Raw genomic sequence first — 16,641 nt, forward strand, 5'->3', positions numbered from 1 at the left:
TTGTGTTATTGTAAGTTTGTTTTGTTGCGACTTTCCATTAATGTTTAAGAAACATCGAAAAATAGGCAGACCTAAGAAAAAACTACCAGGCTGTGTTTATATACAGCAAAAAAATTCCCTTTCGTGAAGGCTTCTCAAGAGCCAAAGCAATGCCTTGATTAAAGATGGTGGGGCAGCGGCCACATGCTCACACCGCGCTGCTGCCAGTCTGCTGGGAGACACGGCTGGTCTGCCAGTATCCCGGCACGCCTTGCGAAACTGGTCGCTCCCGAACAGGGTGCCTGTTTGGTAGCCGTTGGAATTTTTCTTGTTTTCTGTTTGCTCGAAGTTAACTTCAGTTTTTCTTGCACAAGGATGGCGGGGATTTTATTTGAGGATATTTTTGATGTGAAAGATATTGACCCGGAAGGTATAAAGTTTGATAGAGGTAAGGAAAGAAGGTGAGCGGCGCCCTGCTTGAGCTTCCCCTGGTAGATGGGGCATTTTAGTGAATAGGATCAGGCAGATCAGCCCCAAACCCAGAGAAGCGAACAGCACCTTCATTCTCAGCTTGTCACTAGCATCCCTTACAATCTTCCAGTGCTTCTTTTAATGCTGTGTCTAGTTCAATAATTTTCTCTCATATCCAGCTCCTGTGATATTGCACGTGTTCTCATCTAGTTATGGAAGGTTGCAAAAGTCCCAGTTCGGACCAACCTCTATTCCAGAAAATGATTCTGATCATATTTACCTGTTCCCGAATTCCTTCATTCGCATTTTCTACATTCACCCATCCGATCTAATCCTGAATGTTGCTATCTCCCCAGCCATGAATCCTGGAAGTGAATTCCACAGCCTCACAACTAAAGATTCTCCTGCCCTCAGTTCTAAATGTTTTACATTTAGGTCCCAATTTTATTCGAGGCAGGTAGCGGCCTCAATGCATAATTCACCTGCCACAGAAAACAGACACAGGTACATTGGCCATTAAATTACTGGAAACTGCTTTTATTTATCCTGCCCCACTCTTACATAATTTTAAATTAATATCCTGTTGCCCCATAATCTGTCTTCTATCAAAACAGTGTTCATTTTTAAATATTAAGAAAAAGCAAAATACTGTGGATGCCGGAAATCTGAAATAAAAGCAGAAAATGTTGGAAAAGCTCAGCAGGTCTGACATTATCTATGGAGAGCGAAACAGAGTTAACATTTCAATATTGTATGAGTCACATGGACTCAAATCGTTAACTCTGCTTCTCTCTCCACAGAATTTTTAAAAATTCATTCATGGGATATGGGCTTCGCTGGCTGGGCCAGCATTTATTCTCCATTCCTAGTTGCCCTTGAGAAAGGGTAGTGAGCTGCCTTCTTGGACTGTTGCAGTCCATGTGGGGTAGGTACACTCACAGTGCTGTTAGGGAGGGAGTTCAAGAATTTTGACTCAGCGACAATGAAGGAACAGCGATATATTTCCAAGTCGGGATGGTGAGTGACTTGGGGTTGGGAAACTTCCAGGTGGTGGTGTTCCCACCTATGTGCTGCCCTTGTCTTTCTAGATGGTAGTGGTTGTGGGTTTGGAAGGTGCTGTCGAAGGAGCCTTGGTGAATTCCTGCAATGCAGATGCTGTCAGACCTGCTGAGTTTTTCCAGCATTTTCTGTTTTTATTTCATTTTTAATTTTTTTTTGTACTATATGTCCTCCTACCAGGCAATAATGTCTTATTATGCTTTATATAGTTACCATTACCTCTTGCCTTTTATATTCTATACATATTCCATATGTGATAGAACCTGGATTTCCATTAACTTTTTTTTTACAGGCATACCAAGCTGTTGTGCTGCTTTTAATGCACTTTAAACTCACACTCCTAAATCTCTCTGCTCTTCCTCAGCACTCAACCTACTTCTATTCTGAATATGGTTACTTTTTTGATCAAAATACATCACCTCGCACCTATTCAACACCTCCCTCAGCTCATCTGCTGTTAAAACCCTCATTCAAACCTTTACCTCTAGACTTGACTTTTTAAGTGTATTTCTGGCTGGCATCCCATTTCCTATCCTCTGTAAACTTGAGGTCAGTTCTGCTGCTCATGTCCTAAAGCGCACCAAGTCCTTTTTACCCATCATCTTTGTCCTTGCTAACCTACTTTGGCACCCAGTTCAGCAATGCCTCAATTTTAAAATTCTCATTCTTGTTTTCAAATCCCTGCATGGCCCTGTCCCTCCTGATATGTGTAATTCCAACCCTACAGCTCTCTGCAGTATTTGCACTCCTGGCCCTGTGAACTTCCCTGATTTTAATCACTTCACCATAGGTGGTTGTGCCTTCAGCCACATAGGCCCTGAGTTCTGGAATTCTCTCACTAAACCATTCCCTCCTTGTAACTTCCTTTCATCTTTTAAGGCACCCTTTTAAACCTATCTCTTTGACCAAGCTTTTTTCCATCGTCCCTAATATTTCCTTATAGGCTCAGCATTAAATTTTGCTACATCTCCTGTGAAGAGCCTTGGAATATTTTACTATATTAAAGGTTCTATATAAATACAAGTTGTGTTGAATTTCACCTGCTATTTTTTAGTTAATTCCTCAACTTGTCAACATTGCTTAATAGCTTCCTTTGGTCTATTAAAGAATTCATTATACCTCCTATTTTGATAACATCTGCAAATACTTACACTGTTCTCTCTCGGCCTATATTCAATTCATTGATACATACAGTGAAGATAAGTGACTTCAGAGTTGTACCCTGAGGGACTCCACTATGCTTTCAACAATTGTACAAAACTGCTCTAACTCCGACTGCTTTCTCCCTTTTAACCAATTTGCTATCTGCCTCCATCATTCCATTCTCCTTAATGTTCTTTAGCAATCTTCCATGTGGTATTTTATAAAATATTTTCTTAAAGTCTATGTACGCTACATACGTTTCATTTCCCCCAATTATCATGTCTATTGCTTTTCAAAGAGCCCTATGAGGTACAATTATATAGAATCAACAGCACAGGAACAAGTCATTTGGCCCTACTGGTCTATGTCGCTGTCCTCCTTTGTATAAGCCTCCTTCCACTCTAACTGTAACAATGTTTAAGGATTTTAAAATATAATGATAGAAGTATGCTCTTGCCTACTGTCATTTTTTAATTTAATTAATTTGATCTGCTTTGGATTGTTGTATTTTGTGCAATGGAGCAATAAATTGCCAGTTTTTAATGAGGGAGAATATACTATAGTATATTAACAGTTTTAACTGTTAATAAGTATGCTTTCTAATAAGATGTTACTCCTATGAATATTTACCAACATATAAACATATGAATTAGGTGCGGGAGTGGGCCGTTTAGCCCCTTCAAGCCTGCTCTGCCATTTAATAAGGTCATGGCAGATCTGATTGTGGCCTCAAATCCACAGTCCCGCCTATCCCCAATCCCTTGTAGTCAAGAATTTATCTACCTCTGCCTTAATAATATTCAATGGCCCTGCCTCCACTGCTCTCTGGAGAAGAGAGTTCGAAAGACACTCAACCCTCTATGAGAAAAAAAAAATTCTCATTTCTGTCTTAAATGGGCGACCTCTTATTTTTAAACTGTGTCCCCTAGTTCGAGTCTCTCCCAAGGGGAAACATTCTTTCAGCATTCACCTTGTCAATCCCCCTCAGAATCTTATATGTTTCAATAAGATCACCTCTCATTCTTCTAAACTCCAATGGATAGAGGCCCAGCCTGTCCAACTTTTCTTCATAAGTTAAGCCACCCATCCCAGGTATCAATCAAGTGAACATTCTCTCGAACTGCCTTGAATGCATTTATATCCTTTCTTAAATAAGGAGGCCAAAGGTGGCCTCACTAACATCTTATACAACTGTAACAAGCTGATAATACTATTTGATTGTGCATTAGATACCTGTATTTTAGTGTTAAATGGCAGTTCTGGAATCCAGACAAAATAACTAATGAATGCAATATTTAGGTATCCTTGGGGAGATAACAGGACTTTTATGTTGTCTTTACAGTTTCACGCCTACACTGTGAGAGTGAATCCTTTAAAATGGACCTGATACTTGATGTGAACATTCAGATTTACCCTGTTGAACTTGGTAAGAATTTCAATTAACATATATTTCTGAATAATTATATTTTAGACCTCAAGTTCAATTGCAGTTAAGCTGGATCAATACTGCTACAATGGAATAGTTGAAAAGTCTTTCAGTTTGACGGATGTAATACTGTGAAAGTGGTGAGTGTGGGCAACATACAGATACACTGTGTGGTTTTATTCCTTTCTGCGAATGGACACTTACAGTTGTTCACCAGGCTCTCATTGCCAGTGAATCTTTTAATGTTAGAAACGATTAAAAGATGGCTTCATTAGCAATTATAGTTATTGTGAAGTCAAAGTTATTTGAGACTACATACATCCAATACAAAATGCTGAACTGATGTTCAATTTGGTAAAACCCAATTAAATGGCTGCAAAATTACTTTCAATAATTATCTTCTTTGATCTTATGAATTGGGTTCAGTGGCATAATTTGATTTGATCATTAGGTGTGCAGAATGTAGTGGAGGTTTAAAGTATGAAATCCCACTTTCATTACATTGGACTTGTGGAAATTATTAGTTTCTCAGGAGTCAAAAGTTTCCAGTGTAATAATATAAGGACATGTAAAAGATGCTTTGTTTGGCTGTGTTTTATTTGATTACATCTGAAGGATACTATAATTGTTATGTGACTGTTTGTACTTTTTTTGTTTTACATAACTAGTGCTGTATAGATTTAGAGTGGATTTGAAGTGGAATATCAGTAAACTCATTGATGCAATTACATCATAAAATAATTATAGACACCAGGCAAGGAAAATGTGTTTTGAATTTATTCAAGTTTTGGATGATGGCACAGAATAGACCAGGGAAGGAGTTGTAAGACCCAATAGTTTTTACCCCATCATATTGAAAGCTTCTTTTTCTTACTACCTTTCTTCAGGTGATAAGTTTCGTCTTGTAATAGCGAGTACTTTGTATGAAGATGGAACGCCAGATGATGGAGAATACAACCCCACAGATGACCGGCCATCAAGGTAGCTATACAATCATAGAACCTTACAGCACAGAAAGAGGCTGCTCCACCGTCTAGAAGTCAAGGGCATGATGGAATAATTAACATTCACCTGAATGGGTACAGCCAGACTGCCACTTATATATTAAAAAAGAGCATCCAGGATTGCAATTCATTTTATCGTTGCCACTGGGCACAATATCCACTCCTCCATTACTAACTCCCTGTTGTCGCAGTAGGTACAATTCACAGAATTGCAAGAATTCATTAAGGTTACTTTCACAGTAGCACCTACCTTGTGACATCTACCATGGAGAAGGACAATGTTGTAAGAACATCACCACTTACAAACTCCCTTCTAAGTTACACACCCTTCTGACTTGCATATTTATCGCTATTCTATCATCATCACTGGGCCAATAACCTAGAATTCTCTACCTAACCTCATTAGAATATTTTGCTAAGACAGTCCATTACAAAAATGCTCTACTGTCTTGTATAAAGACCTTTGTTAGGCCTCACCTAGAATACTTTGATTAACTTTGGTTTCCTCATTTGATGGATGAAATAAAGGACCGAGAACAAATTCAAAAAACAGCTACTAGTTTAAAGATCTTTTGTTATCATGATAGGCTTAGAGAGCTGGGTATTTTTACTCCAAAAAAGCAGTTTGAAGACATTTAAACTAATGAAAGAATTAGAATTGTGGATAGGCTGTTCTGTTCTAGATCGCTTGGCATTGAAGGATGGAACTGGAGCATAATCTTTACACTCAAGCTTTTATTTACAAAGACACACATTCCAAATATGCACCTCCTAGCCCAACAACCACAATTTCAGTCTGCTCATATATACACACACATACATGAGCCCAAGTGTAAATCCTCAGTTAATGCCCACTGCCTGAATACAATTAAGTACTCACATTACTATACAGTTAACATAGGCTGTTTGAGTTAGAAATTGTTAGAGAAGGTTTGGGCAACTTGCGTGGAAGATATGTAAGCATAGACGCCAGGAGATTTTCTTTTCACTGAGGCTTGTCCACTTTTGGACCATGTTTCAGGTTATTACAGTGAGTGGACACTCTGCAAGTATTCAAAAGTGAACAGTTAGGACAAGTTCATAGTTAACGTGACAGCATATTAAAGTAGGTAGGATATTCAGCAAGGTGTCTCTTATTACCTGGAATTTGGTTGAATACTTAGGAATAGAGTGGAATTTTCCAGATTTTATTGTATTGGCCTGGGGTTTTCCTCTCCCAGGAGATTCCATGTTTGCTGCAGGTGTGGGCTGATAAGAGTCATGGCGTTAAGATATATCATGACAGGACAGGATTAATGAATCAGCCGGCCTTTTCCTACCTGTCATATTGAGGTATCAAACCTATGTCATTTTTAAGCTGGGCTGATAAAATACATTATATCTATATTCAACAGGACTTGAAGGAAGAATATTTTTATTTCATGTTCCTGAACAGCTTGTCAGAGTACAAGGTTCACTTTGCAAATTGCCGTTCAAATAGTCGTTTGGTAGTACAGAGCTTGAATATTGCTGAAAGAAGAGACATATCGAAGCTTTTCATCTTGTACTTATCAGGATACTTATCAAGATTACTGATATAAGGGGAAAATGACAATTTATACTGTTTGGCTATACTGAGCAGATCATTTCACTCTGTTTATCATGCGAACTCCTGAATGAGCCTCAGGCCATCACTTTCGGCCCTGAAAAGTGTCCAGTCTACCTCAGATCACCCTAGAAGGCCAAGGTATCTCAAAAATTTGAGCAACAGGTGAAGCTAGCTGTTTCACGCTGCTACTATGCAGTAGCAATACCAGTGGCATTTGCTGCTAACAGGATGCTGCCGTCAAACCAAAAAGACATTCTGCCTATCACACAAATGAGTAATGTTTAGCACACTGAGGATTATTTAGCAAATGTTGTCCAATCGGGCAATCGCATCTAATGTTGGACACTATGTTTTGAGTTTTGCAAGCAGGGGCCGATTGGGGACAGTCTGTACCTTGCCCATGTATGAATTTCAGTGCCAGTGTGATAAGTATGTAGGCTATACATCCCAAAGACTGCCAGATCGTATCAAACAGCATGCCCCTACCACTGTTCGCAATGAGCAGTCCACTTGCCAACCAATCAGCACTCTCCTCTCATACAGTATAAAGTTGTTGCTTCCCCTGACGTTGGTATTCTTGCGACTCTTCTGATGAGTGCAAAAAGAAAAGCTTCGACATGTCTCTTTTTTTCAGCAATACTCAAGTTCCGTTCTTTCTAGCAAAAGCATTTTTATACTTTTACTGTGCATTGTGATGTTGGTAAGCTTTGTGCAAATGTGGCCGAGTAGGATTTTATTTTCTGAGCTGGTCTTCAAAAGGCTTATGTGGGGATTAGCACGAGCAACTAGTAAAAAGGTAACTTTACCTTTCCTAAACCTCAATCATCATAATAGTCTTCTGGCAAAATTGCACAGCCAATGTTACAACTGGTCCCGGGCAAGGTCCCCCAATTTGCTCACTTCCCAAACCGGACCCCAATTTTGTTATGCTCCCAGGTGAAAAGAAACGAGTTGACTCCCCTTCTTTATTCAACAGCATGGTTAATTTAAAAGGGAAACCTCTTCCCCCCCACCCCACCAGCCCCTGCCCCGTGGGTACTGTTTCCCAGTCCAAATGTATTTACTTTTTATAAGGAGTCAATTTAACCAGGTTTTCTTGAGTCAAAGAGTAAGTTTATTAGTTACTAAAACTCGAGAAAAATAATAAAAATGCACAATAAAACATTCTCACAGATCAGAGCTGAGAAGTTAAGAGTCCAAATAAAAGTTTTTTTTTAAAGTATACGAATCAGTCTTTGGCGTGTCTGTGAGGTGTAGATGGCAGTATGTTGTGGTTTTTAAGTTGGGTGATTCAGGTAGGGTTGACGGTAGCTTCGCTGTTAGATTGGAGACACTGGGTTCTGCAGGATGTCTAAAAGGCTCTCCTATTTCCTTTAGATTGTAGCTTCTGCTGAGCTTTGCCTCCAGCAACAGAGATTGTGATCTTTTTGCCTGCAAGCTGCAGGGGGGTAACTAACTTGTTCTTCTGCTTATTGTCACACACGCAGCACATCAGGTTTTTAACCCATTTTTTCCTGTGTATTCCAGGCAAGGAAATAGTCGTCCTACATTTATATCAAAACTATTTACACATTCTGAGATCTAAATCAACTGTAGATGGATTTTTGGGTGACACTGAGATGGGCAAATCAGTCTTTTGTCTCTGCAAGCATAGGACATTAAAGTTCAGCCTTTTGCATCTTTCCTATCTTCCTTTCATGCTTGTGCTTGAAGAAGGCCATGACACTTGTTCAGATGCGACATTCCATGTTCTCTCAGGACAGGTCTGTCAGTACATCGGAATTTTCTAGAAAATGGTCACTTTACACTATCAACCATCTTTTGCTCAGTATCTTTGCTTGTATTTCTTTAAAAACACAAGTCTTCCTTAAAAAGTTCAATATGTCCGCAAGTAATTTGTGGCTGTTATCGGCTTTTCATGCCACCAATAAAATGAAAGGTAGCAGTAAAGGTTGAACTCATTTGATTTTTTAACTGCTAACTCACTGATACATTAAATCCAACTAGGAGTAAGGAAAAATGGGTTGTAGGAAAAGCCATATGTGGGCTTGAGTGTTAATTATGCACTTGAAAATCTGCCTTATGCCCTATATATAACGTTTATAGGTTCCAGAATTTACCCTAAAATGGCTGGTTTTGAGGTTTAATATGCTATATAATTACACCATTTAAGTTTTGAAGGACACTGGATCACGGTGTTTTGCATTATCCTATGCTTCTTATTGCTTTTTATGAAGCTGTAGGGGTACTGAAAGGCTGGTGCTGACAGGCTCAGCAGCACAACAATTTGGGGACAAGTTTTGAAAAGATAAAATTACAATTCTGATTGAAAATTGAGCTGTTAGTATGTTTTTTAACATAGGTATTTTAGCTTGAATAATACTTGGGGATTTTGTAGGTTATTGTAGGATCTTATTCTTGAGTATGTGTCTGATTGTTCAACATTTAAACCTCAGTTATTATTTGAATTACCCACTATTCTCTTGCTTGCTTTTGCCAATCTTTTATTTTATGTACACATTGTCTTTTTTCCTTTGCCATTTTCTTTCATTCTCTCCTAAAGGCCATGACGTGGTTGCCCAGCAGCAAATTACATCCCGGTATCTTGTTGGAATGTTCGTTACTCATATGTGAGCTGTGGTGGTGAATTTTGACATGTGATTTGACTGCAAAGATTGGCACAGCTCAATCTTGCCTTGCCCAATATTCACACATATGCACATGTGTTCTCATAAGCTTCTACTCCCAACAGAGGTTGCTGGATTATCATCAAGGGCATGAGCTCTGGCTGATTTTCACTTCCTTAAATCAAGGTTTATGCATTCCAAGACATGGTTTGTAACAAAATGCGGTTAAAATAGATCAGATGACAGTGTCAAATTACTTTTGACTTGGCTGCTCAATGTCTTATGTGAAATGAACTTATGCAGTTCAGATATCACAGTGAAAAAAAAATTGGAACACTTGTGTTCTGTAGTAAAGGACTAATTATTGCTGAGTCTAGTAATTAGTAAACATTGTTCTCCGCGGTATTTAGTCTAAGATCATCTGGGTCCAAAAACGTGAGTGTTGTTCAGTTTCCAGGAATTTATTTTCTTTCTTGACTGAAATGTTACTTCTTTTCTGTTTTGCAATAGGGCAGACCAATTTGAGTATGTCATGTATGGAAAAGTTTATAGAATAGAAGGCGATGAGAGCTCGACAGAGGCAGCCACAAGACTGTGAGTATATAAAGATGTGAATGACTGTACTGTTAAAGTTAATTGGTTTTACATTTATTAAATGTTGATTTGTATTACTTAAAAATAGATGCTGCAAATGTTCATGAAAATACTTAGGTAACCCACAATTTTTTTTTATTGGCTCATGGGATGTGGACATCACTGGCTAGACCAGCATTTATTGCCCATCCCTTGAGAAAGTGGTGGTGAGCTGCCTTCTTGAACTATTACAGTGCATGTGGTGTAAGTACACTCATAGTGCTGTTAGGGAGGGAGTTCCAGGATTTTGACCCAATGGCAGTGAAGAAATGCGATGTAGTTCCAAGTCAGGATGGCGTATGACTCGGAGGGGAACCTGCAGGTAGTAGTGTTTCAATGCATTTGCTGCCCTTGTTCTTCTAGCTGGTCGAGGCCGTGGGTTTGGAAGGTGCTATCTAAGGAGCGTTGGTGAGTTGCTGCCATGTATCTTGTAGATGGTACACACTGCTGCCACTGTGCTTCGGTGTTGGGGGGAGTGAATGTTGAAGATAGTGCCAATCAAGCAGGCTGCTTTGTCTGGGATGGTGTTGAGCTTTTTGAGTGTTGATGGAGCTGCACTCATCCAGGCAATTGGAGAGTATTCTATCACACTCCTGACTTGTATCTTGTTGATGGTGGACAGACTTTGGGGAGTCAGGAAATGAGTTACCCTCTGCAGAATTCCCAGCCTCTGACCTGCTCTTGTAGCCACAGTAGTTATATGGCCGATCCAGTTCAGTTTCTGGTCAATGGTAACTCCCAGGATGTTGATAGTGAGGAATTCAGCCATGGTACTGCCATTGGATGGCTAGATTGTATCTTGTTGGAGATGGGCATTGCCTGGCACTTGTGTGGCGTACATGTTACTTGCCACTTGTCAGTCCAGGCCTTGCTGCATATGGACATGGACTGCTTCAATATCTGAGGAGTCATAAATGCTGCTAAACATTGTGCAATCATCAGCAAACATCCCCACATCTGCCCTTATAATGGAGAGAAGCTCAATGATGAAACAGCTAAAATTGGTTGGGCCTAGGACACTACCCTGAGGAACTCCTGCAACAAAGTTCAGGGACTGATATGACTGACCTCCAGCATCTACAACCATCTTCTTTTGTGCTAGGTTTGACCAGCCAATGGAGAGTTTTCTCCCTGATTCCCAGTGACACCAGTTTTGCTAGGGTGCCTTGATACCGCACTCGGCCTTGATGTTAAGAGCTGTCACTCTTACTTCACCTCTGGAGTTCTGCTGTTTGTCCATATTTGGACCAAGGCTGTAATGAGATCAGGAACTGACTGGCCCTAGCAGAACCCAAACTGGGTGCCTGTAAGCAGGTTATTGCTGAGTAAATGCTGCTTAAAAGCACTTTCGATGACACTTTCCATCACAGTGACACTTTCCATCACTTTGCTGGAGTGGTAATTGACTGGTTGGATTTGTCCAGCTTTTTGTCTACAGGACACACTTGGGCAGTGTTGTAACTGTGCTGGAACAGCTTGACTAGGGCTTGGCATATTCTGGAGCACGTGTTCAGTACCACTACTGGTATGTTGTCAGGGCCAATAGCCTTTGCAGTATCCAGTGCTTTCAGCCATTTCTTGATATCACGTGGATGGAATCAAATTGGCTGAAGACTGATATCTCAGGTGGAGGCCGAGATGGATCATCCACCTGGCATTTCTGGCTGAAGATGGCTCTAAGTCCTTCAGCCTTGTCTTTTGAACTGATGTGCTGGCTTCCCCAACATTTGATGGCAAGGATATTTGTGGAGCCTTCTCCTCCAGTTTGTTGTTCAATTGTCCCCCACCATTCACGACTGGATGTGGCAAGACTGCAGAGCTCAGATCTGATCCATTGGTTATGGGATCACTTAGCTCTGTCTATCGCATGCTGCTTATGCTGTTTGGCACGCGAGTAATCCTGTGTTATAACTTCGCCAGGTTGACACCTCATTTTTAGGTATGCCTGGTGCTGCTCCTTGCATGCACTCCTGCATTCTTCATTGAACCAGGGTTGAGCCCCTGGCTTGATGGTAATGGTAGAGTGGGGGATATGCTGGGCCATGAGGTTGCAGATTGTGTTCAAGTACAGTTCTGCTGCTGCTAATGGCCTGCAGCACCTCATTGTTCCCCAGTCTTGAGTTGCTAGATCTGTTCAAAATCTAGCATGGTGGTAGTGCCATGCAACACAATGAAGGTTGCCCTCGGTATGAAGACGGGATTTCATCTCCACAAGGACTGTGCAGTGGTCACTCCTATCAATTCTGTCATGGACAAATGCATCTGTGGCAGGTAGACTGGTGAGAATGAGGTCAAGTAGGATTTTCCTTTTTGTTGGTTCATTCACCACCTGCCACAGACCCAGTCTAGCAGCTATGTCATTTATGACTCACCAAGCTCAATCAGTAGTGATGCAACCATGCCACGCTTGGTGATGGCCTTTGAGGTCCCCCACCCAGAGATCATTCTGTGCCCTTGCCACCCTCAGTACTTCCTCCAAGTGATGTTTGACTTGGAGGATTACTGATTCATCAGCTAAGGGAGATGGTAGGTGGTAACCAGGACAATTCCTTCCTGACTGTATACCACTGTGCTGCCAGCTTTGGTGAGCCTGTCCAGTTAGTGGGACAGGACATATCCAGAGATGGTGATGGTGGTGTCTGGGACATTGTATTTAAGTTTTGATTCTGAGAGTATGACTATATCAGGGTGTTCTCAACTCATCTGTGAGACAGTTCTCCCAATTGTGGCACAAGCCCCCGGATATTGCAGGGTTGACAGAGTTGTGCTGTTGTCATTTCCAGTACCTAGGTCTATGCCGGGTGGTCCGTCTGGATTGAATTCTTTTAGACTCCGTAGTGGTTTGATACAACTGAGTATTTCACAGAGCAGTTAAGAGTCAGCCACATTGCTGCAAGTCTGGAGGCACTTGTAGGCCAGACCAGGGCTTTTGTGAACCAGATAGGGTTTTATGACAATTGCACAGTTGGCCACCATTAGACTAGCTTTTAATTCCAGGTTTTATTAATTCAATTTAAATTCCACCAGCTGCTATGGTGGGATTTGAACCCATGTGCCCAGAGCATTAGCCTGGGCCTCTGGATTTCTAGTCCAGTGACATTACAACGATGCCACTGCTTCCACCCAAATCTGGGTTAGTACCAGGACAAACTAAGTTCTAAAACTAAATATTGTACATTGCTGTTCTGGAGCAAATCTTTATTGATTAATCTTTGATTAATATCAAATTATGTGCTGATTCTGTCGGAATTCTAGAAAAATGGGAATTTTAAAGAGAAATATATTCTAATTAAGCCACCATAATGCAAGAGCAGTTGACTTATGATGAAAAGGAAGAATCTGGACGGAAGACGACTTTGGAAATGGACCCTTCATCTCGGCTTTTGTATTTTATGTGAAGAAGTAATTTTTCTAATAGTTGTACATTTAATTATTTCTCATGATGTGGACATCACTGCAACCTGGTGTTTATTGTCCATCGCTTGTTGCCCTTGAGAAGATGGTGATCTTCTTGAACCGCTACAGTCCATGTGCACCGCATTACTGTTGAGGATGGAGTTCCAGGATTTTAGACCCTGTGATGTGATGTGATGTGCCCAAGCAAGGATAGTGGGGAACTTGCTGGCTTTGTCTTTCTAGGTCCTAGGTGATGCATGTTTTGGGGTTGTTGCTGATGAAGACTTGAAGAGTTGCTGCAATGCACCCTGTGGATCATACACATTCCTGGTGATGAAGATGGTGGACATTTAGGCCTGTGGATAATGTACTGATCAACAGACTGTAGAGAATATCTTGAATTCAAACTATTTCTGATACTAGTACCTCAGCTTGTTAATACACCTTGTATGCTTAGCGATAGTGATGGTAGAGACAATGTTTTAAATTTAAATTTTCTTGAAAATGCTGCCGAAATACTCATTGTGGATTTTCATTCCTTTCAGATCAGCCTATGTATCCTATGGTGGTCTACTTATGAGGCTTCAAGGGGATGCAAATAATTTACATGGCTTTGAGGTGGATTCCAGAGTGTACCTGCTAATGAAGAAGCTTGCTTTCTAAGATACATGGACAAAGATGATGGCAATCCTAAAGTTTCTTGGCTTATAATGAGATCAAGTTTGTTTGTTGGTATATAGCCAACAAATCATTTATCACACTGAATGTGTAATTGCCCTACATTTCCAATTTCCCTGTTTTAAAGGAGATTATGTAGGAAAGTAACCAGTTAAGGAAAATTATTCGCCTCACTATGTGAACTAAAGAAAGTTTTATTAAGTTGATATTAAGTGAAAAGAAAGTGTACTTTCTGTAATAACGAGTGTACAAAATGGACGCATCGGCTATTGAATTCTACAGTGTCCAAATAAAAATATGCTTCTTGATCAATAGTGAAAGGCTGTTTTAATGAGTCAGTGTGCCATATACAATATATACAGTTTTTTAAATAAATTTGATCTGAGAAAAGGGATCAGTTGCATTTATCAACTGTGGGTAGCCAATGGACAAACCAGAATTTCTTAGGACCATGAGAGGCGAACTGAAGAACTTGGTATTTGGCAACATGGGCAGCGGAAATATAGAGTAGGATTTTCCTTGTGGGCTTCAGGACCATGCAGTCAGGCTGAAATGGGGGTCAGAAGCCTGCACTGCCTAGGAAACAGGCACTCATCTGTAATTTTCTTCGTATTGGTCTTTTAGGGCCAGAGGGCAGCTTCGCCACTGAGATAGGGATGGCAGGTGGATTCTCAAAGTTGAAGGGCCATTAGGAGGCTCTCCGGTTTGGAAGCAGCAGCAGGATGCCTTTGCAGGTAAATGAGGGAGAGGACACCCCAATATGGAGTTTCTCGCTCCAACTTTTATAAATTTAAAACAATAAAAAAGCCCTCAGCAGCCAGGCCACCATTGTAGGAACAAGCCCTTTCACACGTCAGTTACAGCTGAAGCCAGGCAAGCAGGGAGGAGCTCAGCCAAAGTGCACACCACCCAGTCTGCTGCTGGAAGGTTGCATCCAGGCATGTGCACTGTTCCTCAACACCTCTGGGGACCTGAAGGCTTGTGGGCAGGTAGACTGCTGCCCCTCCATCCCACCTCTGTGAAAATGGCTTCAGGACGTGATGGAGCCAGGGAACCGGCACGTCATCCAGTGGCGCAAAATTTTGCACCCGCCCGTCTTCGTACCTGCTTCCATCAGGGCCTAAAAATTCAGCCCATCATTTAAAAAAAAAATTCTTTAATGGGATGTGAGTGTAGATGGTTGTTTATTCCTAATTGCCCTTGAGAAGGTAATGGTAAGCTGCCCTTTGAACTGCTGCAGTCCATCTGGTGTCAGTACACCCACAGTCCCAGGATTTTGATCCCATGACAGTGAAGGAAAGGTGATTTAGTTCCAATTCAGAATGGTGTGTGGCTTGAAGAGGAACTTGCAGGTGGTGCTGTTCCCATGCATCTGCTGCCCTTGTCCTTCTAGGTGGTAGAGGATACGGGTTTGGAAAGTGTTGTTGAAGGAGCCTTGGTGAATTGCTGTCACTACGTCAGTGATGGAGGAGTGAATGTTTAAGGTGATGGATAGTGCCAGTCAAGTGGGCTGCCTTGTCCTGGATTGTGTCCAGCTTGTTGAGTGTTGTTGGAGCTGTAGTCATCCAAGCAAGTGGAGAGTATCCCATCACACTCCTTGTGCATTGTAGATGGTGGACACAGTTTGGGCAGTAAGGAGGTCAGTTAGTCGCCACAGAATTCCTTGCCTCTGACCTGTCTTACAGCCACAATATTTATTCAGCTGGTCCAGTTCAGTTTCTGGTCAATGGTAACCTTTAGGATGTTGATAGTGGAGCTTTCAATGATGGTAATGCTATTGAATGTCAAAGGAAGGTGGTTAGATTCTCTTGTTGGGAGATTGTGGTATTTGCACATTGTCCTACTACTTTGAGATCTGGGTTGACTGACTTGATGGAACTTTGCTCTTTGTAACAGATGTGCATGCACAAATAACTAAAAACTAGTGCACAGGGACAAAAAAATAATCAAAATCAAAAATTTTATAATGTTACCCTTCATCTCGAGGCTGGAATTCAGAAGTGAGGATGTGATGCATACATTTTCTTCATTACTACATAGGATATACAACACAAAAACAGGCCGTTAGGCTCAATTAGTTAATTGCGGTGTTTATGCTTCACTTGAGCCATACCCCCATTTTCCTCATCTAACTCTAAGCATAACCTTCTATGGGTCACCATGAAATTTTGGGGTCGCAAGCTGCAAGGCTCTTTAAATGCTTGAATTTTTCTGTTTATGGGTGTGGCCTAATGGACTGCTTCCCAGCTCCCAATCGCTGTTGAAAAAAAACTGAACAAGTGGGTGTTTGTTTTCTTTTGGCGATACCCTGCCTTTTCATCAACTCCCCGCATGCTCAACTCCTGTTCCCCTACCCCCAGCCCCCGGTCATGAACTAAAGCCCCCTTCTTGCTCAACAAGTGAAGCATTCTCCCCCGCACACACACCCCCCACCCCCCCACCCTTCCTGCTCAACAACCCTTGTATCCCCCAGATTTTCACTTTGGGTTGACATGAAGTCTGAGGCATTAAAATGGGGTCACACGGGGGGAAAAGTTTGGAAAGAGCTATTTTATTCCCTTCTCCCCCATAATATGGGAATGCTGATATAAGAGTTTTCTTCCTCCTGTTGACATTCTTTACCTTGATGGATACAAA

General features: G+C 41.2%; 1 protein-coding gene across 1 annotated transcript; it reads left to right on the forward strand.

The window, feature by feature from the left end:
- Nucleotides 1-238: 238 nt before the first annotated feature.
- polr2h (RNA polymerase II, I and III subunit H) lies at nucleotides 239-14,312 on the forward strand. The gene is made up of 5 exons (XM_041177431.1): nucleotides 239-427; nucleotides 3,995-4,078; nucleotides 4,966-5,059; nucleotides 9,808-9,891; nucleotides 13,872-14,312. The coding sequence occupies exons 1-5, from the start codon at nucleotides 355-357 to the stop codon at nucleotides 13,987-13,989; spliced, it is 453 nt and encodes a 150-aa protein (XP_041033365.1). The 5' UTR covers nucleotides 239-354; the 3' UTR covers nucleotides 13,990-14,312.
- Nucleotides 14,313-16,641: the final 2,329 nt, after the last annotated feature.

This window comes from Carcharodon carcharias, chromosome 2 (assembly GCF_017639515.1).
Source record: "Carcharodon carcharias isolate sCarCar2 chromosome 2, sCarCar2.pri, whole genome shotgun sequence".
Lineage (NCBI taxonomy): Eukaryota > Metazoa > Chordata > Chondrichthyes > Lamniformes > Lamnidae > Carcharodon > Carcharodon carcharias.